At 48.6% G+C, this 24,600-nt stretch overlaps 1 protein-coding gene across 1 annotated transcript in view; it reads right to left on the reverse strand.

The window, feature by feature from the left end:
* Positions 1 to 24,600, reverse strand: part of LOC119387921 (5'-AMP-activated protein kinase subunit gamma-2) — a gene marked incomplete in the record, with an annotated part of 450,148 nt that overhangs the window by 111,631 nt on the left and 313,917 nt on the right. Inside the window, 1 exon segment of the mRNA XM_037655495.2 lies at positions 21,873 to 21,971. Coding sequence (XP_037511423.1) covers positions 21,873 to 21,971 — 99 coding nt within the window.

Genomic DNA, 24,600 nt, shown 5'->3' on the forward strand with positions numbered 1-24,600 from the left:
GACACCGTTTCCCATTCAACAATCTGATCTTTTATCGAAGTGACTTGCGATTTCCCGTTGCCACATTTCATCGTTGCATGGATATGAACGCATGACCGTCGTTGTTGCTTGTAGCGATTGAAGTGTTGCGCTGCTAAACACACGGATGACAGTCCAATTCCCGGCATGGAGGAAGAAAACAGTTATTGTCTCTTCACGTTTAAGCTTTCGGTGTGATGTCGAACACTGCGCTAGTGAACAAAGAACTGAAACAACCCAGTTAATGGACGAAAGTGAAAGAAACTGTAAGGTCGTATGCTTCAACTTTTTGGTTATCCGACCGACCGACCGACCGACCGACCGACCGACCGACCGACCGACCGACCGACCGACCGACCGACCGACCGACCGACCGGACTCCTTCGCTCGTTGAGCTAACATCCAGAGCAGCACAGGTGCTACGAGAAGCGCCATATCGTGGAGCTGAGCACTAAGTTAGAGCATGTACGGTTCTTTGCAACACTATAAAATCAAGGTGTATACGAACGTTTCTATGTGCGTCTAGTGCGGCATGGAGGTCGTAAGTCGAACCCCCGACCTCGTGCTCAAAAGCGGAACGCAACAGTTACTCAGGCCTCACGGCTCATTGTACGCCCCCAATTCTACGAAATTCTGCGTTCTTTGGTCATTCGCTCAGCTCCCAGTATAAATTATAGCGCTAGTGCATGGAGTTCAGTTTTGACAAATCTTCGCTACAGCCGCGCCCGGGCATTCAGCGGCCTTTCCTTTTGTCATTGTATTCCGTTTTCTCATTTCGCAAGCATAGTACAGCCAACCAGACGCTTTTCCGGTTAACCTTTCTGTTTCGTTCCTTCGTTCGCCACGTAAATTTATTTCATCCTTTCCTCAAGGTGCGCTCGGCGACTGCATTTTCCCAGAACGCTCTTGCAAGGCTGTCTCTTAGCTGGAGCCGAGAGAAAAATCGACCCAAGCAGAGAGGCCCGCTTGCCACGCTCGCGAGCAAGCTCATCCATATACTCGCGAACGTGAAAAAAGGACACGAGCTCACGGTTACACGCCTCGGGGCGAGAAACTGCTGTTCCCTGCCCACGCGAATCCACATACAGTACTTTATACGTATACTATACCACTGCGCTATACGGTCGCCGGCAGCAACAGCAGTAGCCAGCGCGCGCAGCAGCGGACGTGCCCCGCCGTGGACAGGCTTGATCGACGCCGTCCATCAGGCTCAAGCGTGCGCCGCGCCGTCGCGAGGCGCGCTAGAGACTACGACGGTGGCTTCGCTAAGCGTAGCGTCGCCGTGACGGTGCCCTTCTCCCACGCCCTTGCGGTGGGGAGTCCCCCCTCTGTGCGCCGCCGCCGCCGGCGGCCCGTACTTCGCCGCGCGTGGCTTCTAGGTGCCGCTGTACAGTTACGGGTATCGGCAGTGCAGCAGCGAGACAGGAAAAGACGGCGCGGCGCTGCAGCTTCGCTCGAGCGGGCACGATTCGCGTTGCGCGCATTGTCACACCAGAATAGAATCGACGAAAAACCCATGGCAAATGAAAACTTAGGTTCTCGATAAAGGGACACTAAAGAGAAAAACGATTTTTCTCGTATTAGTAAAACACTCTTTCACGGTACCAAAAACACCGCGCTTGCTGCGAGAAGACAGGTGGTAAGCGAGAAAACGCACACATGGAAAATGCGGGTGGCGACGCAACCTTAAAGTTCCTGCACTACTCGAAAGGCCACGTCAAGTGACCTTTCGAGCACGAATATCTGTTCTTTTCTACGTGTAATTTTGCGCAGCTATGATTCGCAAGGAGAAAATTCAAAATATAGAGAGAACGAAAACCAGGATATGACCGCTGGCTCATACCACTGCCTTGACCAGTTACGTGCACTTGAAGGACATCCCGCAAGAGGGAAACGGAATGGCAATGGGTAGGAGGACGAGGCGGGAAAAATCAAGCTAAACCTTTGGTGTTGTTTCTTCAATCTATCATACCGTTGGTTTGGAAACCACAGCATAGAACAAACTAGCCGAGTTCTGGGTTTTAACGCGATAGCGTTAAAGAGCTCGTATCGCAGAAATTGCGCTGTCGGCGTCGGGGCCGTTGGTTGTGAGCGAAAAATTCATCATCATGTCCGTGACCGAAAATCGAAAAAGCTGCAAACAAAATAGAATAATAAAAATGTTAGGTCCGAATGAGAATCGAACCCAGGCCGTCTGCGTGGCAAGCAGGTGTTCTACCACACAGCCACGCCTCTGCTTGGAGCTGCACTGAAAGTAACTTTCATGCTTCCCAAAAATACGCGTCCTGTATACAGGTGTCACAGTACGAGATGTAATATCGCAGTAATATTGCGTGGTACAAGTACATTGCCATAGGGCGTCACACCATGCCAATATCATAACGACTTCGTGGTTTAAAGACAGCCACCCATTACAAAAGGCGCACACATTAGTGCGCGTATTCCCTTAAGACCACGTAGTGGGTGCATCGCAACTTCGAAGAAGTTTCTCGCGCATAATTGCTCCTGGTTTAAAGCATGCTACCCATTACATAAGGCACACGCCTTAGTGGGCGCATTCTGTTAAACCCTCGTAGTGTTCGAACTGCGCAGTAGGAACAGAATATCGCTATCGCGTTCCGCTCTTAAAGGCGAAGCTTAAGCGTCCCCCAATTTTTTTTAATGTCGAAATCACCACATGATTATCAAACACGCAGAGTTAATTCGACCACCGGGGGTTCTCTGACGTGTAACTAAATCCAAGTAAACAAGAGTTTTAGTGTTTCGCCTAAATAAAATGCGGCCGCCGTGGCCGGGAAGCGAACCCGCGTCCTCAAGCTCAGCAGCACACCACATCAGTCGCTAAGCTACCACGTGCTGTTGTTCGAAACGAAGTAGAAATAAGCCATATCCCAAACTTTATAAGGAAGCTATGGGACGCTGAGCTTCGAGCTACAAGAAACACGATCAGAACGCGGACTATTTTTCTTTTCACCTCATCAGCAAAAACCGCTGATACGTAACCTCACTGCTCGCAGTGACGCCAGAAAAAATAAAATAAAAAATAAACAGGCGGTGTAGCACGAAACAATACAACGCTGTATCCAAGGCAACGACAGGTGCATTAACAAAGTGCAAACGAATAATCGAGGAAAACGAAGACATCCTTGGCAGCTGTCAAACTCAAAAAAAAAAAGAAAGAAAAAGAAGGGGGGGGGGGGGGTACAAATGTGACGCCTTACGAGATTGGCCGTCAGCACACCGGGCGATGTGCGAGCGCTAAGGCGATAACCACTTCACAAGTCGGCGGCGCGTAGGAGGCAGCCATAAACGAACAACGTGGGACCACATGCATATAGTTGCAGAAGCTGGAGCATGCACAGGAAGGACGTTAGAAAACGTTGTGTTCTGAAGACCAAAGCGTTTGCTCGGTCCAAAGACTTGCTCTCAAAACTTTGTGGTTCACTGAAGCCATAGCGCTGATAAGACACAGGGGCCACAGAAAGAGGACGGGACGTGCGTGGTCCCTGTCTTATCAGCGCTATGGCTTCAACGAACGTTACAAACCAACTAGCCCAAAAGTCTGTTTCTTTTGTGGTTCGTGCGCCCGTTCAAGCGGCTATTTTCCTGGGCCAATGAGAATCACGTCCCGTTCAGCTATTCGACTCTCTAAACAAATAAATACAACAAATGCAGAACGCAAGACGTAAAATTTACATACTAACGTACCATGTTGATCGCGAAGACCACAAATAAAACAAAACAATATAAGCTGAGAATACGATTCAATCTCTTTAGGAATTTGAGCCCCAACGAGCGACTGCGAGCCGGCCAATATGTATTCACGTTCACTGGATCCATCACACAAATGCCAGGGGTATGGGATATGAGTTTACGGGCGTGAACTTTTTTGCTTCTGAAATTCAAAAACGCACTCGATCGATATCGATATGCGAGTGCCGTCGCGGCATGCTGATCCGCGGACTGACTCGGAATTCGAAACGCGCCCTTCAAAATGACAGCAATTGCAATTTTGTCACGATTGCAAACAGAGGCCCAAGATTGTGACAAGGAGTACAACCACACGGCTTCTCTACCAACGACAGTCTTATTCGTACAAGCGCGGTGATTATGCTTTTCAATGCAAATCTTCGCGCTTTGCAACGTTGCCGCAGCATGTCACAATGTATTATACGATAAAAAAAAATCAAGTACGAAGAAGCGTAAGCTCAGTGTACTGTTTCACTGTGGCTTGACTTTGTCTAGTTATGCCTCCTGGTTTCACGTAAAGTGAACAATATGAGAAGGAACACCGAATTCATGTTTAGTCAAAGATTACTCGTAACGTACCGACATGAATGTGGCGCACTGAATTGCATGTGGTACCTTTCCGCTTGAGCATTCAGTGCTATGAACACGTTTTGCGCCTGTCGACTGGGTTTAGCCACTACCTTTTTTTTAGTGTTCCCTGTCGTATTGCTCACGAGTGGACGTTCGTCTCAACGTGTTCCGAGTGCGCGTGACCGACTTTCTGTTAACATTAGCGTTGTTATGTCGCTATAGACTCCGTACTTTCTGCCTCTTTTTTTTTTTTTTTCAAAGCTTTTGAATGTTTGAAATGCGATTTTAAATGGTTGTTTTCATTTCCGTGGCATTCACTGCGATAATTTTCCGCGAAAAGAAGCCGTTGGCATCTTAAGGATGCGAACTTCTCATCCAACGTCATAAACTACAACAAAAAAGAAGAAAAGGGGGGGGGGGGGGGGGGGGGGGGGGTGGGGGGGGGGGGTTGCAGAGACGCTAGGTCGACTAAGCTACCCAAAGATAAGTTCTGTTTTACTTACACGTAAAACCTCGACACGTGTTCAACAACACGCAGCTTTATGCGACAGAATTAACGACGCACTCTTTAGAAGGTCGCGAGATCGAAAAACAGCGCGCCTCAGCGCGGCGCTATTTATGCCGGTATGGTACAGTTTACTAGAATAGCAAGCGAGGACAGCCCAGGCTTCTCAGGAAGCGTCTTGGCAAGCCGGTGGGGAATACCGTCACAGTTCGCGCTCGCGACGACGCGAAAAAAGAAAAAAAAAAAAAAGACCCTCAGAAATGTCAAAAGCCCGCGCTCTGTTTGTCAGGGGAAACGAAGGAGCTGTACGATTACGTATACGCAACACATTAAACGGAAAATACCCTAGGGAAAAAAACACTTCGGTCGAGAATAACGCACATTTTCACTATCCCCACAGAGAGCGCGCCATATAGGATCGTAAGAGCTACCGTGGCTGTGGATGCGGGTTGCATTCCGAAGGCATATACCTTTCGTTTCGGAATGACGGACACATCTACATATGCACGCGACCAATGCAAAATATAAGAGACCACTGAACACGTCCTGTGCTTTTGCGCTTGTTATGACACAGCGATATCAGATCGGGATGGCACGAAGCCGACAGCACTCGAGTGCACTTCAGTCAAGATTCTTGGAAAACGGCCACGTGCTGTCGATGGCGCAGACGGCAACCAAAAAGAAATTGCTAGCGAACTTAATCTAGACAGGTCTCTGCCTGGAGACTGCACCTCTAAGTGTACAGTCTCCAGGCAGAGACCTGTCTCTCTCCTTCACGTTATCTCTCTTTTCTCCCCCTTATCCTTTTTTTCCCCTAGCAACCGGTGACCAGAGTGTGGTTGCGAAGCGCGATCGGTGGTCAGTGTGAGTGTTATATTACTTTGCGAACGCTGTGTGCATGTTTGCGTACGTGTGATTGACGTTGTCTACGTAGATGCTAATTTAATTAAAGATTCTCTGGCGCATGGTGCGACAGCGCAAAGCGTATTTATTTTCGATGGTTATAAAAACTTACTACCATACTTACGTGAAAAAGTTCCCCAATAGATACAAACAGACACTCCCCTCAGTCCATACAAAAACTCCGTCCTTTAGGGGAATAAGCTTTTTACTCCGCCTGAACGAAGTATATAAAACCCCCGTCGGTGAGTGCGCTAGATGACAAATCATTTACTCCCATATCGGCTTCCTTTGCTCATAGTGCAGGGTAGCAAAGCGAACGTGCGTCCGGTTAACTTTCCTTCCTACCTTTCCTTGTCTCTTTGACCTAACAGAACTGCCGTCCTGTACGTAGCATTGAAAAGCTGTCCTATACGGTTCCTGTATCATATTGAACCAACACGTATAGTGGTCATTCTGAAAGTGGAATAAGACGGTGAAGCAGCTGTGCTTTAAATTTAAAACCGCTACAACGCGACGCAACCTCGTAATGAAAAAGGTTCCGCTGTATGAATCATATTAACAAGAGCAACTCCGAAGTTGCAGCGGTGCGATCGGCAGGACGATACGATGCCATCGCTGAGTTGTTCACCCGTTAGAGACGAAGCTAAATAAATAAACGTGCTGGGCAAACGGCATCACAAATCACGACAGCGCATGAGGTGAGAGACACGCGAAAGACCGCGCAATGACATTATCACGAAATACGGTGAGCGCGATTACGGTTTCTCGCGCGTGAAATTAAGGTCTATCGTGAATACAGGAAGCAGCGAACGAAGATCCGAGGTCAGCGCAACGCCAAAGACATTGCCGCAAGGCATCATTGATCAAAAAAGAGCGCCGCGACGTTGTTTACAAAAGCGCGCGTCGCTGCGGACATTGAACTTTGCGGCACCGACCAAAACGGGGCGCTAGCACCGACCTGGGCCCGGGTCCGGTCGTAGCTGTCCCGCGAAGGCCGACGTGTTGCGACGCTTGAGCTGGAAGCGCAGCCCGCGGGCGAACGAGGCCGCCGAGTGGTGGGCGCCCTTGCTGTGTTGTTGTTGATCCGCGTGATGGGACGACGACTGCTGCTGCTGCTGTTTCTGCGATTGCGTCGGTTGACGTGATCGGTCCGCATGTTGTTGGGCTGTTTGCGGCTGCTGTTGCTGCTGCTGCTTGCCCTTGGGTGGCGGAGACTTTAGCGACCTGGTGGGCGACTTGGAGGGAGACTTGTGGCGGAACAACGCCGCGCCGGCGTCCGTCGCGTGCAGCGTGAGCCGGCTGAACGGCGAGCGTGCCTTGACCGATCGCGGGGGCACCGATGGCGCCGGCTCGTCGGCCGCGGCCGCTGGCGAGGGGGGCGGCTCCTCGAGCGTGGGCGGGAGGTGCCGGCCTTCCTTGGCCAGGGTCCGCATGGTTCTGCGCTCGGGTCGCAGCGTGGTGCCGACGGCGACTGGGCGGCGCTACTCCAAGGCACTTCTTGCAACGACGACGGCGACACGAGGAGAAGGCTTCAAGAAGCCCGCGGGGCACACCGGCCACATGGCAGGCGCGCGATCAACACACGCACACACAGACGGAGCCGGCGTGCGTTGCCGCGCTGGGCCCGATGGAGGGGGGGCGGCAGCGGACGGCGCGCGCTCAGCCCCGCGGCGACAGGCAGCACCGACCGAGGCGCGAACGCCGACTGCGGCGCGGAGAAGCCCGCCGCCGATGCTGCTGCTTCTGCTGACGACGCCCAGAGCGCCGTCCGCGGAGCGACCCCCCAACCTCCGCGCGGCCGGATGAAAGAGAGTGACGACGGTGCCGCTTTGCACCGCTGCTCGGCGTCTTCTTCTCCCGCTTTGGCATTTCTTCCTCGGCTGCTCGCCTTCTTCCATTATTTCCTCTCTAGAATGGAGACGACCTTAATGTACTCTGACCGGCCGGTGCGTGCGTGTCGTGGCTTCGCATCGGCGTAATATTGAAAAAAAAAAAGAAGAGCTCAGTTAATAATAATTAGCGGCGTTTCGTGTCCCCCCGGCTGCATTGTCGTAATGAGAGATTCCAAAACGAGGTATTTCGGGTCCTCGGCAATCTCTGAACACGAGCGAACAGCCTTGCAAGGCTTGCATTACATCCCCGTGAAAGATATGAATGTTTAACTTCTCTCGAGACCTACACGGTCTTTCTTGCGCCGGTGCCGTGGCCTATCGAAGCAAAAACCGCCTATGGCTTGAGTTTCACTTTATTATTCGTTCATACACTTTGCCACGATAAATTATACACAGACGAGGGTCTCATGGTCAGTAACTGCCGCTCAGAATGCTTCAGCTGGGGTTCGGCACCGAGATAACAGCAGCTTGACCTTCTATGTGAACATATCGACTGAAACTAACTGAAGGGAAGCAAAACGAACGTGAGTTCTGAAATTAGTTTTTCAGGGTAAACCTCGAGCCTAACTGTGTAAGAATCGCGCTTCAGCTTGCGGCTTTCTGCTCAAACTTCCCTCTTCGTAGTGCACATTTCGCTGTGTTCCGTGTTAGCGATTTTAGGTAAACCTCTGTTGACGCACCAGGATGAATTTTCTTTTACCAGTGCTGTAAGGCGACGATACTCCGCGAGTAAGTAGAATTTTCACGAGTGTTGTCCGAAAAGATATATGACGAAGACGAGAATCCTAAAGCAACGCTATATACACAAAATGACTAAATGAAAGGTCACCAAAGCGACAGGTTAAACGATTCTGTAGGCAGAGTAAGCAATATGGATAATAGAGGAAGACAAACACCTGAATGAATCACGGCGCGAACGACATATTCTAGCCCCCATCACATAGCGCATGCGCAGATATACTACATCGTCAAATGAGGTAAATGCATAGGCGTGCGCAGGGTTCCCCAACAGGGGGGGGGGTCATTGCAGCGCCCCCCCCCCCCCCAACTAAGTCAAATGTACGAGGTAGATTTTGCGCCTGGCTAAAGGGTGAATGTATGGGGCAGATTTTTCGTCCCCCCCTTCCTAGGGGACAAGAAGGGGGGCGCCCCCCCCCCCCCCCCCCCCCCCGTGCGCACGCCTACGGCTAAATGAACTTCAAGGCTGCTTTTATCTTTCCCCACTTTCGGGCTCCAGTTTTTTTTTCCTTTTTTTTTGGTTACTGAAGCGATGAATAGGAAAACTTCGCGCCTTTGGGGCGGCACCGGCTACTCCTCGCTCAGCAATGGACCCGTAAAAGACAAACGAACGAGAAAAATGCCACATAACGTGTCCCTCAGTTTTATACAACACGCGTTGATGCGCGAACACAATAAACGCCCACAACACATGAGTTACAATGGTGTAAGCATGAATTCAGGTTAAAAAGAAAAGTTCGCACGTACATACATGTACAAATTAAAAAAAATTGTGTGGCGTAAACAGCAAAACACAAAAGACCGGTAAGTACACACAACGTAAAACACACGATAACAACACAATTTCGAAAACAATTTTATCACTCACTTTGCTTTTATGCAGGACTGATGTTTAGTATTTCCACAAAATATTCGTTTCTTCGAAAAACTTAGTGCCTGGCCGGGGAACGGGCGATCGAGGGCCCCTTAATGAGTGTTTTTCTTGAAGCCTCCATGCTATGCACACAATCTCGTGCGGGTTAGGTTACGTTTTTCGAGTTAGGACGGCTTAGTTTAAGAACCGCGCCTAACATTAAATTTAAGACAGAGTTACCATTTTTATCCAGAAGAAAGGCTGACGCACTGCAAAAGGAATCACCAAAATCCATTTCAGCTCAACTTGTTTCATCCTCTTTCGTGCCCCGTAGGACGATCAAATTCGGCGAAGACAGTTTTTCGTTTTCGTCATGCAACCCGTGTACCCTGCAGCGGAATGGAGACACTACAAAAGGGCCGTTGTATTCGGAGCAAGATGATAAGCGCATCGAATGTCCCATTTCCGGAGCCATACAAACCGCTCAGACTCACAAGGGTCGCGTATGAAGAAAAAAAAAAAGAAATTTTAGGATATGGAAAACGACGCAGAAATGTAGGTGTTTCAGGTCTTGGCTGTATGCCACTGTACGGATATAACAATGCTGCACAGAAGCGCACGCTCCAGTGAAGCTTTACGCAACCGATCGAGAATATGAGGAGGGGGGGGGGAGGAGAAGCCGAAGGAGGAAAGATGTGAAAACCTTTCATCAGGTCGGGCCACGGCCCATCGGCGAAATAACGACATTACGGGAACTTCAGCCGACGCTCATTTCGTGATTCGATCGCCCAAGGTCGTTTCCGAGTTCACGCTCTTCGGCAAGATACGATCTCATCCGATTGTCGCGGAATAATTGGAAACAGAACTACAGCAGCACGTGAAAGCACAGGGCAGCACACTGTACGCAACACTTCTCTTACGTCACCGGATCAACAATCGCACGCGTATGATAACGAATTAAATGTTGGTTCAGCTCCGATAAGATGCGAGTTTTCCCTTTTCGGACCATTTGAATTCTCTCTTTTTTTTTACGTAACATTGGTGTTTCAAGTACAGGGATAGCTAATTAATCTTATGCCTTACTGGGATTCGATGTGTGCTGGCTTCCTTAAGCCGTAAGTGAACAACAAATGTAGAGACGATCCCACGGTTTAGCTTTCATCTTCTCGCTCATTCTGTTGCGTATACTCTGTTTCCGCGCTCTGCTGATTCTGTATGTGCTTCCGTGGCGTCTAATACATTAGTAGGTCCAGCCAGAGCTTATACGTGATTGGTCCTACGCGCAAACATCTTAGAAGCGAAAGCTAAAAAAAATTTAAAAAAAAAAACTGCAATCGGCGCCGCCTGACTAGACTGTAAGTATGCCGCTTGTTAACGTACGACTGCCCTGTCAGAGGAGACGAATGAGAACAAGAATAGAAGAAAAAAAGAAACAATAGAATGAGAAAAAGCAGAACCGCGCCGGTTCGTTGCACAGGTTTCCTTATTTCTCTCGCTCCGCAGCATCTGATCAGTGCGATGACGCCTTATGGTGAAAGGGCTAAGCGAATGAAGGAAAAACAAGACTCGAGCTGGCGGCTACGCGTGTGCGTGCAGCGGTGTTATACACCTCTCGGTTTCGACATCTTCGGTGCAGGCGCGACGGAGGCGCTTTGTTGTAGTGGCTGCAAAGCGAAGATGGAAATGTCGATTTGATTTTCGCGTGTCGCAACAGCGCAAGGCACGGCCATAGCAACGGTGATGCGGGGACGACAAGAGCGCCGGGACTGTTTTTTTTTCTGGCGCAGTGCCAGGGATACAACACTGCCTGTTACCATGGGGGCCAGTGCATATGCAGCGCGTAGCAGAATGGCGTCGCGAAAGACCGAGAACCGGGGACACTGCACATGCGCAGGGGTGGGGGATACACACGTGGGGGTGGAGGGTACACATTTTGGGGTGGGATGTACACATTTAGGGGTGGGGGTACACACTTGGGGGTGGGGATACACACTTGGGTGGTGGGCACACACTTGGGGGTGGTGGGCACACCTTGGGCACACACTTGGGGATGGGAGGCACACAGGTGGGTGTAGGGTACACACGTCGGGCTGGGGCTCTGAAATCGGCCAAGCTGACTCCTATATACGCCTGTTTTTAACTTTACTCATCGGCTATTTTAGAACGACAGGGCCTTTTGAACTGAAATACATTAATGATAAGCTAGTAATTCCTTGCATAGAAGATATCAAAACCGGCGAACAATTCTGCGGTATAAGTTAACACCGAATTGCTGCTAAACACGTGAACATTTTTTACTAGTGAGAGCGCTTGTAAGTTATCTAACAACACAGATTTAAATAAATGAAGCTGTTACCAGGAGCACAAAAAAAGAACAAAAGAGGCTTCATGGCTCAGCCGTGCTCGGCACAAACGGACGAGCAAACCGCAATCACAAAAAATAAAAAAATAAATAAAATAAAGCGCGCACACGCACACAAATACACATTACTATGATAATGCAAGAAAAAAAAATCAACAAGATAATAGCCGCATCTACAAACAGACTGCATAAAAAAAGAGGTAGATCGCATACCAAATAGCATACGAAGAAACGCTGTTCGCTATCTATATAAATATAATAAAAAAAACAAATCTTTAGCGGATCATCTAGTCGAGGAAATATGATAGTAACTTGCTCACTTTTGCTGCCGACTTTTACACTCCGTGTACTGAATGAAGGTAACTACTAGCTTAAAAAAAATGAAAAAGAAAAAGTCACAGTTTCGCCGCAAGGGTGAAGCAATGAATGCGATAGCAAGAAACTAATGCTATTCGCGGCGAGATCGACCTATAGGTGGCAGCACCGTCACCCCGCTAGTGTGGATACTGGTTTCGTGTGGTGTGTGTAGAAGTGCACGGGGCTTCTGTTTTCACATCGTGATTTTGAGTTCCGTACCCGCAGAAAACTCTTCGTTATCGATGGTGAGGTTTTCAGGGGCGTAGCCAAGGGGGGGGTTGGGGGGGTTCAAACCCCCCCCGAAAGTTTTCAATTTTGCTCGCGTATATAGGCACGCACACATACATACACACGCACGAACATACATAAGTATGGTTGAACCCCCCCCGAAAAAAATTTCTGGCTACGCCCCTGGAGGTTTTGTTCGGTGCCACAATGCCGCACATACTGCACAGAGCCAGGGATAAGCTTCTATTTTTATCCCACCGACGCGGAACATCGCCGACTGTGGCTCGTTAGGCTTCGTAACGGCAGGACGCCTTCCAAGTACGCGATGGTGTGCATCAAGCACTTCGACGACGGTGCATTCGCATTCGCAGACGAGAAAGAATGGTGAGTAGTCAGCGATAACTTCGCTAATGTGTGCATTTATATGCTTGTTGCTGCTGTGCACTACGAGCGTGAAGACGGTCGCAGTAAGCAAACGCTCGGGGAAGCTTCCCTGTGCTTTGATTTTCCTACACTTCCGCAAGAAAATTAAGCGAGAATCAATCGAGAAAGAAGAAAATTAATTCATGGAATTTATTCTTTGTCATTCATGTACCGTCTGCGCTGTGAATGCAAAGTTTGTTCGCGCTTGGCTATGAGCCTGTTTAAACGAGAGTCCCCGAGCCCTTTTGTAGTTCGCGCATGTTCCATTGTGTTTACACGGCCGCGAGAACAGTTCTCAGTATTCCGCAGGGCAAGTACGTGCATCGAAACGCGGCAAGTGTGCATGCATGATCTGGTGCATAGAGTAAAGGGTATCGTTTTATGAGCCCTCACACGCCACGTAAGCGATGAAAATGCGCGAGCGAGTTTATCGCCACTGCTTGTCTTGATGAATATATTTTCTCCCTCGCTCTCTTTTTTAAGGGTTTTCGCGGAAGAGATTGAGGCCTGACGCACTTCCGACACTGAACTAGCCAAAGCGCAAATTTGACAGGCATAAGCTACCTCGCAAGTACACGGGTGTCTTTGTATACATTTCGACACAAGTTATAATTGCGCAAAGCAACTCAGCTTTGCGATTTCCGTGTCATTCTATTTTCTCTTCTGTTTAGGGGACAATTTAAGTACCGAAGTGTCAGACGTGACTTGACAGAAATATTTCTATGCAGTGGGACCAGCACCGTACACAACTAAAGTTCGTCGCGTAACCTATAAACGACAGTCCCGAAGTTATACACCTAACCACAACGCGCAAGTGCATGAGAGCCTTTTTTTTTAACCACCGAGCCGCTAAAAGGCTTTATTCACATGAGATTTATTAAATCTCATCTTTAGGACAGCGCCAAGTGCACCTTGCAATGCCCTTGAACGACAGAGCGGCACTTACACTGATATGACTCTCGTGAACGGACGGTACGACGACCACACACAGCACTCTCGACAAGTGCACTCACTGATCTTATTACAGTACATATACAGCCGATCAAGGCCAAATGCTTCTTTACATGTTGTTAGGCATACGTACGAGCTGTTAAAGTTGCACCAACGCAACGGAACAAACCGCCTTTTGAGGCCCTGCATGACGTACGCGCACATGCAAACACAATGCGGCTAGCAGACGACGCATGGAGCAATCCACACTAGGCGCGCTTCAGCCAGTAGCCGCCAGGCGGCGACTCCGCTCGATCTCGCGGCCAATACGAAGTGAGGCTCGCCAATGGATACTCTCAGTTTGAACAGCGCTCCTGTTGCAAAGGCGGCCGAAGCAGCGAAGGAAACTAGCGTGCTTCAAGTGCAGAGCTGTGACACTTGATAGTTCGCGCTCATCTTCTGTTTGCTCGTTTAGCGGCGCCCCTTGAGCTCGAGTGACTTTGGTACGCTCCGTAACATGAGCGCGGACATCACGGTGAAAGCTCGAAACATCCCTCTTCCCCTCACCACGAGAAAACCGCGCGAGCAGACAGCGGAAGGGCAAGGTTCTCCCCGCGCAAATATAAGAAGAAGCGAGCGAGCTCGCCGACGACTATTTAATGCGCCCGTCGCGCTCCTAGATCCATCTCGCTGGTAATGAAGAAACGCTTACAAGCGCCTGCCGTCTCTGAGTCCGTCCAGCGGCTAAGGGTGTGTATATAACGCTCGCCGTTAGCTACGTGGAGGATCTGCGTTTCGTGGCGTAGTGGTTAGCACCACTCGCTGCGGAGCAAGAGGTCCCTGGTTCGATTCCGCGCTTCGGAAGCATTTTTCTGAATTATATATATTTCTTTGGGACTTTTATTTATATATATATATATATATATATATATATATATATATATATATATATATATATATATATATATATACACATACATACTTATACATATACGGTGCATGACGGCGGCGACGGCGACGGCAAAATCCAGCCGAGACTGTCCATATAATTGCTATCGCAATAAAACGACGTTAGACCGATACGATCTAAGATTTCTGCGATATTGCTTGTATATAGCCGTGACCCAAGTTTGTGGACCAAGAGCTACAAAAACGAGTAAGAGAGAGAGAGAACATATCGACACAGCCTGGAACGGAGCGCACTTCGATATTTGCACTGCCAAATCCGAACACCAGCACTCGGTTCCATATTGCATGCCTGGGCATCGAGGGAATTAAGTTTTCCCTGCCTCAGCTATTCGTTCAAAAAACAGGTGAGCATAAGCTGTTTAATCTTCTTTATTTTTTCTTCTCTTCTTCCCTATCGTTTCTTCGTCATCTTATAATACCTGCTACTTCCCCGCGCAAAAAAAAAAAAAAAACAGACAAAAAAGCCAGGAATTCCTTCCCCGTTACCTCCTCTTTCCTACCCCTCCCCTGCTTTTCCTTAATCCAACTCAGCTTCCTTCGTCACTTTTTTTGCCTCTTTATTTCGTTATTTCTGGCTTACTGTGCACGTGCCGGCGCCGAGATATTTCATTAGAGGGGAACTTAAGCGATTCCCCGGAAATCGGAACGACCACCGATAACTATGCGGCAGGAAATCGATGCAGCAATTTCGGCGCTCCGTAGCGTGCTATGTTGGACCGTACTTTAACTTGTGTAACGAAAAGAAGAAGAAAAAAGCTACCGGGCGTTCGTTTGCTTTGTCATCTGAGCAACAGAAAGAAATCGCAACGGAGAAGACTTGCTACTAAAGTATCTTGCGACCTCCTTCATTTACCACAACTCCTGTTGGTCCTGGTTAACCTCCCTGCCTTTATTTTATCCTTCTCTCTCTCCACCCCTTCCTCCTCAGCACGCGAAAAGCCATCCTAACTTATTCACGCTCTCGTCTATCTCTCGCTCAACACACACACAAATGCATGCGCGATGGGTCGTTCTGTAAGTACACGGCTATACGCACTAGCTTTCCAAAAAGAAACTAACAAACAAAAGCTAAGTAAGGTCATGTGTAGCTCAACACAATATCTCAGACACAAGCTCCAATGAACAACTAGGCGCTAAACGAAACGAAGTGTAGGAGTAGCACCGTCTGTAGGAATCAATCCTGTACATCTATAGCCTATCAAGTTAAAACTACCTCCGTAAGAAGCCTGCCTTGACCAGCCGGAGGCCACAAGTACTTCACACCAACATAAGTGCACGCTAGGTGTGCTCGCTAGGTCGCGATATAGGAATGAGGGTTGCGCGCCACGTGAGTTATCACCAAGGAGGTTATCCTTGGTTATCACTCGCTGAGCGACTGAGGATGCGTAAGATGCGCGAGTAAGTACAAAATAGGAGAAGTAAACTGAGCTACGATAACATGCGGGAGGGAAAGAAAAAAACTCCATATCAATCAATCAATCAATCAATCAATCAATCAATCAATCAATCAATCAATCAATCAATGTAGGAATAGTAAATTGAGTTAAGTTAATCAACGGAAGGCTAAAAGAACACTTCATCATACTCACTCACTCACTCACTCACTCACTCACTCACTCACTCACTCACTCACTCACTCACTCACTCACTCACTCACTCAACATGCCCAGGAACGAACAACCGTAAGGCATTTGTGAAGGCGCACGTAAAAAACTAATAATAAAAATAATATAATAAATAAGACAACTAAGTGCGAGTTAAGGCAAAATTTCAAAACGCGAGACCACAGCGAATAAGAACTTGTGAGCAGAAAGTGCGGGAAAACGAAATCGACTCGAGAGGCTCCTGCGCACGCATCCAGCAGCGTCCCTGCTGCTCGCGGATCAAGAGACTACGCGTGCCAATGACATTCCACAAGGCCCGCGCGACGACAGGCCGCTACGGGCCCCTATGTGCGCGCTGCACAACCAGCACAACCACAACCTGCACTCGCCTTCAGCGTGCGATCGGGAAAGCTGGCGCCACCACACGAGCGTCACGCCAACCTGGCTTCGCGCAACGCGCGCGCCAACGCCAAGTCGACGAAGCTAGCTGCCAGACTAGTTCGCAGATGGCGCGGGGTGCCCGGAAAATATAGACGGCTGTCTGCTTATATGCATAGGCATGCGCACAGAGGGGAGGGGGGTGCGGGGGGCCTCAAGTCTTTACTCTGGCTTTACTGCCTTTACTCCGTCTGCCCTGTCCCGCCATAATTTGAAATGCGGGATTATGGACATGCAGGTTTTTTGACGGTAATGACGATCGAAAACCTCTGATGTTGCACTCTAAGAACTGTTTACTTCCCGCGCTTACGATCGGAGAGCCGAGAACCAATGGCAGCCCCCCCCCCCCCCCACACACACACACCCCGGGCCTCAAATGTACAGAACCCAGCGCACACCCATGCTTATCCGTATAACAGATACTTACTAGAACGGCACTGTTTCTTCCATTTTGCATATTAATGCCATCACGACGGTGCGAGAAGCTCTTCTGCGGCCACATCAGCCACATCGCAAGCATTATGCGGCTCGAATATGCCAGAACAAGAGCGGTGCGTTGCCGTATTTTAACTATCGCTGCGTAAACAACCGGCGAGCAGTCAGATCGGAGAGCATCTCCAACCTAGCTCCACGTGTCGGTATTTGCTCCGTAAAGTTGGGCTATTCGATAACGGTTCTCCACATTGCTCGCCAAGTGAGGCTATGCAGTCCCTGGTTCTTTGCGATAAGTCAGTTTTCCTTCGCATCGAAATGGCTGACAACTCTTTTTGTAACGACTTTTCCAGCAAAGAGACATTACAACACATCTTCTGCGACTGCCCTCGCCGTAATGTGGAGGGACAAGCACCTGCAGTCGATCATGCTCGCCGCGACCAGAGACCAATGGCGACAGCAACCGTTTTAGACTGTCGTGCTGAGAAGCCATCGCGGATGCAGGCGACGAAGGCATCTCTAAAATTGTTCAAGCCAACAGACTTCCAGGCGGTAATAGACCAATGGCGATATTGTGACTGTACGGAGTGTGGCTGTGTGTGTCCTCTTCCCCCTCTCCCTCTTTACCTCGAACTTTCAAAATCCCCCATCCCTTTCCCCAGTGTAGCGCAGAATACTGGTTATTCTGAACTGGTTAACCTACTTGCCTTCCCTCTTCTCCTGTTCTTGCGATAGTGATTGATATAAAACCACTCCTAAATCTCCCCGCAATGGAGCGCGCAGAATACATAGTACAGGTAAAGCAACGCTAGCAGTGCCTGTCTACAGTGTCAGGGACGTGACCGACTTGGATACTGCTTCTTAAGCGTGTTACAGAAAACGATGCGTGCGCACGCAGTCATAGTGCAGTGCGCAGCGCAAGGAAGCCGCTTTCTCTTCGGGGCACCACAATCAAGGTCGCCGTGCCGCCGGCGATACAAAGGCAAATAGAAAGGCCGCAACGAGATCCAATAAAGCGCTGCGCCAGCGGGAACGAACGCTGCAATGCTGGTGTAATCCATTTATCGTTTCGGCGCAGAGCAGATGTTGCCACAGCGCTGCAGCGAGGCGCTTCACGTTCGTCTCTATATAGAACACGTGTGCGCGAGCATGCATGCATGCGTGCGCTACTAGCGCCCCAGATCCGGCGAAAAAAGGCTTGGAACGCATGACTGCCCCCTAGATGAAAACAGACCAGACAGCGCGTGTCGGAAAGAAGCGCAAACCGTCGCTTCCTGTCTGCAGCGCAGCCGTTTTGTTTATGTCAAACCGTGTTTACGAAGAGTCGCGTACGAACCGGCCAAGCCGATCCGTATTACTCACTGGCACTGCTACCCGTCCTCCTGTAGCTCCGCTTGGTAAAATAAAATTGATTCTGCGTGAAAGGACTAATTTTGGCATGTAATGCAGCGTTACGAATTCTGGGAAACTAATGCATGCTTCAATATTCATAGGTTGCCAGTAGCATTCTTAAGATATAAAGAAGGAAGAAAAGTTTGCGAAAAAGACATATCCTGGGCAACTGGGAAAAAAAAATTACAAGAAATCGACGTGCCTACAATTAGGAAATAGTATAAAAATAAACGACGAATTCAGAATATTTGTTTCAGAGAAAGTGTTCAAAAACACTTTCTAAACAAAAATTTTGTTTGGAACATACGTCTCCCTGTGGTTACTAAAAAAAAAATATTGTACGTCTCCCTGTGGTTAGTCGTTCGTGACGAGAAGAAAAATTAGTAGTTCCGATGTTCATGCAATGCAGCGAAGCAGTATACTTTTACTTCGTGGGCAAAGTTCAGAGCCCACAGTCCCGACTGTAATCGCTTGGTTCGACATTGCGCTCCAGACGTCGTTCCTTGCAGTATACCGCCTATTCTACGTCTTCCTGGGTTTTCGTTGAAAATTCTGTGCTTGCTATTTGTTTTTCCTTTTTTGTAGCGCCTCTTTTTATATTCTCTTTCATTCTCCCTTTCCCCAAGCACAGGGTAGCCAGCCGGCCTAAGAACTGGCTAACCTCCTTGTCTTTCTGTCTGTTTCCTCCTCCTCCTCTGTTCTGGCACAGCTAACAGTCTCTTCGCGGTCTCCTCTGTCGAGACCCAGGAGTTGGTGGCCGAGCTTCGCGCTTCCCTTGCTGCATCTGTCTTTAAACATCGTGTAAATGCTCAGTGTTAAGCATGACAGCCGCTGTCGCCGTTGGCGGGAGTTGCAACAGCAGTGGGATATTAAAATGACACATGGTATACTCCGGAGTAACCAGCTGCTCCAACTAAATGAGCTTTCCTCAAATGCATCCCGAAATAGCCTCCTGCTAAGCGATTCTCTGTGCCATCGTGCCGAACGTCAACAAACGGCGCAGGCACCAGCCGTGTGGTCCCAGCGTTCCGGCTGAGTACACACGTACGCGCACAAAAACATTGGTAGTCACCGCTAACCTTGCGATTCCGGCTGCAATTGTAGAAAACTCGCCAGTTGGAGCAGTGCGCTACCATTGACCGTCCAGCAGTACACAAAATAATATTACTACTAATAATTAATAATCGGTCACTCCACGGGCCTGAAACGAACACAAGGCACGAGTGCTGGCGCAAACAGTTCCAGTAATGCACTGGAAAACAATGGGCAGTGAGGATATGGATTGGAAGAAGAGAACAACAACGGGATCTTTTTTTTTCTAATTTTTTTATTCAATTTCTTTTTTTAATAAGCGTTCTTGAGGTTATCATCGCAATGGTGATACGCAGTCTTGGCCAATCCCCCAGAGTGGGTATGTGTCATAGTGTTGAGGAAACAAACAAACAAACAAACAAACAAACAAACAAACAAACAAACAAACAAACAAACAAACAAACAAACAAACAAACAAACAAACAAACAAAAGACAATAAAACACACACACACATAAAGCTTTGTTCCAGTGCTGCCTGTGCGTCTCTTCTCGCTGCTCCGTTCTACCATCTCAAGACTTGGTCACCTAGAACGCCGCGTCATACTAATACGCGTTAAACGTTTTGGCGTTCTTCTTACGCTCAGGTTCAGCCATCGAATAAAACAGCAAATGGGCCGCGGATATTGCTCATCGAAGAATACACAGCCTTGCTGCTATTGCGTGGCTACTTATACATACTTAAGAATTACTCTCAGACTCGAGCAGCGCGCAGAACAATGGAAAGAAAGGGAAAGAACGAACGACGGCGGGATGGTCACTTGTTCATCTCTGCCAACGCTTTAAAATATTAAAGAAAACGTGTGAGCGGGTGTGGAAAGGGGGCGGGGGGAACGAGTCGTAGCAGGTTGTATCTCACTCTCACGATTCCCCGGTGGACAAAGCACGTAAGAGCCCAACATTCCAAAAATTATGGAGGGTGAGGGAATGGATCGAGAGGCTTAACTCGTGTCACCCGGAAGTGCGATTTACGTGCAGGGCTCGTCAAACTTAACCTAACGGTTCATAAACTCAGCACATTCACGCGTAACACAGGCGTGCTTATGTCGAGAAAACCATAGGAGAAGCCATGTTCTCTAGGCCCGTCGAGGTTTCCCTTCCTACGTGACTGGTAATGTAACCTCGAATGTCCTTAAGTGAAGCGCAATTCCCGTGCAGGCATCCCTTGACAATGGCCGTACAAAAGTGTCTGCGAAGTATGCTGCCCGAGTGCGGAAGTGCCTGCTTGACCACTACGCAGACAGAGGAATGGGAGGCAGGTTTAGTGTCTCCCTGGAGACGATATAAGCGCACAGTACACTAGTAATCGCGATGACTCGGACAATTACGGTTGGGACGCCCCCAAGAGGCCGATGTGTGCTCCGGAGAGGCGAGTTTAATGGATGTGCAGAATGATTATGACTCGTGACACAACCCGCCACTCCTGATGTGCAACATCCTTGCGACCGCGTCGTTAAGGCCGCATGCTTCGCTGTACTGGAGCTCCAAGGCCTCGTTCGAACACACTGATCTTTCGGCTCGCCACGACACTGAATCATCGGTAGGGTGTCTTTATCACGTACGTTATATGTACAGTCGCGCTCAATATGACTTGCAACGCGGGAGCGCGTGGCCTCAACTTGTATTCATTTCAACAACTAAATGATATTCTCTTATTTGGTTTCATCCCCAAGTGAGAGAACAGTGTTTAGTTATAGAAATAAGGGCAAGTGAAAGCTATGCGCAGTCCTTGAACTTGTGCGGCCACGCGCTCTCGTGTTGCAAGTCATATTGAGCGCGACTGTGTGTGTGCGTGTTATATATATATATATATATATATATATATATATATAATATATATATATATATATATATATATATATATATATATATATATATATATATATATATATATACACACGACCTAGATCACACAGTGCTCGACGAACCATAGTCCCCATATACGCATGCATAATAAGACGCCCGTCGATCTCCTAGCACTGAAGTTATCTGCCGTTTCCAACCTATACGCGATGCTTCTCTAGTATACACCATGCTAAAATATACACTATTAAATAAGCACTTCCTGCGTGAAATTAGGGGTCTGGATCTGTTGACTCTCGATCGATAATACGTGCAGTCGAATTACGCGCTGTCAGGAGGTTCTTTTTTTTCCCCTCAGGGGATATATTAAGTTATAACATAGGGGAGACGGATTATACGCATATAAGGTATAGAAAGGTATAGACTCGAACCAGTACAGCACTGATAACGAAGTGTTGCGGCGTATGTGGTTTGGGCAAAGAGTGCAGAACCTCTATCGCGTTCACTGAGTGCATTACGCCCCACTGCTGTAAAGCGTGTCGGAGAGGAAAACACTCAAATTATCGCTATTTATACTGTATTGTCTGAAGTGAAGATAAGGATTGCGACACGTACTTTGTTCGGACTCCGATGCAGGAATCCGTGGCGGGCAGCCAATCGACTCACGCCGCCGCCCGAGAACATGTACACCGGGCAACACCATCAGCACGTCATCTACACCGCCAGACCCGGACAAAAGGGTACAAAGCAATAGATATTCTAGAAAGTTACACGAATAGGCGGTAATAATCCCGTCACCACACTGCAAGCTTAACCACCCAGCAACACTTTTACAGCGTGGTCAGAAAACGCTGCCGATCGTTAGTCGAGGCTCCCGAGAACACGCGAGCCAAACATTATAGCGCAGCACGCGGCCTGGAAATCCACAGTTGTTTCTCATAGTCAACTGAAAATCGCTCCCTCTTCTCTCTACAAACGATGCCATATACTCAAATGACCGCGCCATATACACAAATTGCCGGCCACTGCCTTATTTGAGCGTCGTGGGCTGCATAGTTACTGCGCCCGCCACGGGAGGTCGCCACGTGCTCGCAATCACACTGAAGGTAAGCCGCGCGCTCAAAGAAAAAAAAAAAAGAAAAAGTGCTCAAGGTCATGACGCGCGCGTGACGCAACTTCTTTCCCCCTTGTGCCATCCCTCCCTTCTTAGCTTCCAGCGCGTTCGTCGGGACGAGAGAAGAGAGAAAGCATTTACAGCGTGCGACAAATCACGAACTCCGCTCGTACTTGACGGATTCTAAAACATTTTGCGGCCGTCGATTCGTGAGGAAACAAACTTCTGTTGTGAAGCCATTCGATAGTTACTTGGAAAAGCGTTGAAGGGCCCCTTTAAAAGAGGTGAGGCCACCACATTACGCTGACGAAGTCCAACTGGGAAGAGGACCAGCCTATATATATATATATGTTAACACATGATAATTATCTATGTATACATTCTGTATGCAGTGGAACCTCGTTCATATGTATCGAAAAAAAAAAACGCGGGGAAAAACGTCCTGCCCGGGAAAACGTACCATCCAAATTCACTAAAACATCACGCAGTTTCGTTTGATAACGCGATCGCGAACGTTGGCAGCGTGAAATCGTACGAAACGGGAATGTATCAACCATAAATCTCTTGTATTTATTACCGTGTTAGTAGCGACATGAATAAATTGATTCCGATTCCGGCCCACACTAACCAGGAATAAGCTGGCCGCCTACCTCTGAGCCGTCGCAAGCTCCGCACCTCTTATAGTTTATTCAAACACGGTAAGTGACGCAAACGTGTTAACCGAACTCCACAACGTGTCGACGCTAAAGCACTATGCTGCTATATAAAGCGGTCGCTCAGTGTTCATAGCGTTCTGCTGGCGCGCACGAAGTCGCGGGTTCGATTCCCAACAACGGTGGTCGCCTTTCGACGCGGCTATAGAACGCCCACGTATAGTTAAGTTTATGCACACGTTAAACAACCCAAGCGATTAAAATTAATCCTTGTGTTTAGGTCTGGCGGCCCCATGCCATTAATTTACCACAGGGTGGGTACCCCCCCCCCCCATGCGACTTGATCCTTCGTTCTGCCAAGCACCTGGCCGGAAGTGTGCTAGTATTTATTTTAACGGTAGGTGCCCGGCGGCAACAATTCCCTGCCTTCCACAGCAGTTGTGGATGACAGGGTGCCCAGAGACATTCGCACATATTTATGTGGCCACTTTTCGAGATGGGTATTCGCGAACCATCGAGCGACTGATCGTGGTACCCTTCTACCCACAAGAAAAACCGGTGGATCTTGGGCGGCACTGGGAATCGAACCCAATACCTCCCGCATCATTTTACGCCTTACCATTTTACCACCGCGGCGGTCAAAATAGGTGACCGTAATTTTTGAGGAGGTCTCGCTGTCTCATGCCGCCAACTTCACACGGCGTGGGTGTTAACGACTTCCCTCTTAGCGTCAGGCTACGCCGACTCCCCTACGCGCGAGATATCTCTCACCGCAAAAGAGAAACTGCGTATTCTGTAATACGTCAATCAATCAATCAATCAATCAATCAATCAATCAATCAATCAATCAATCAATCAATCAATCAATCAATCAATCAATCAATCAATCAATCAATCAATCAATCAATCAATCAATCGCCCGGTGTACGTCAAGGCTATATAACATTTATGACAAGCTAAGAGTAACAGAGGGAAAGAGAGAGCAATGAAAGGAAAGGACGGGAGGATAACCAGATCAAGTATGCAGTTTGTTCTTTGCTAAGCGAAAACATACCTTAAATGCTTACTGGCCCCAGTCTGTCATGAATACAGCGTCAGTAAAGCGTTCCCCAGCTCTGGCGAATACGCAGAGTAAGCCATTAGAACACCGTCGATTCGAATAAGAGTGCTTGAACGTACCCGATGAGAACCAAAAAGAGATAATCGTTTAAGCACACGCATTCCAGCCAGGCCGTGACGGTATACATACACGAAACACACGCACGCATATAAAATGCAAGCTTTCGCGCTCGCACGCGAAAGCTGACCGAAGCAGTTCGTGCTCGAGAGGCTTTAAAAAAAAAAAAAAAAACCCGAACACTCGAGACTTTTCCTCCGCATGCAAGCAACGCGGCTTCGCTTTTCGACTTTCGCGGTGCGCGTGTGTTTGTACTCAACCGCCGTTAGGAAGACGTATATAGAGAGTGGCGATAAACTGCACCGGCCATAAAAGTGACGGCGGGGCTGCGGGCGGAAATTCCACGCAACGTAGCATGCTCTATAATAAACGCGATTCGTCATCATGCCGAGTTCAGCT

The sequence above is a fragment of the Rhipicephalus sanguineus genome, chromosome 3 (assembly GCF_013339695.2).
Source record: "Rhipicephalus sanguineus isolate Rsan-2018 chromosome 3, BIME_Rsan_1.4, whole genome shotgun sequence".
Taxonomy (NCBI): domain Eukaryota; kingdom Metazoa; phylum Arthropoda; class Arachnida; order Ixodida; family Ixodidae; genus Rhipicephalus; species Rhipicephalus sanguineus.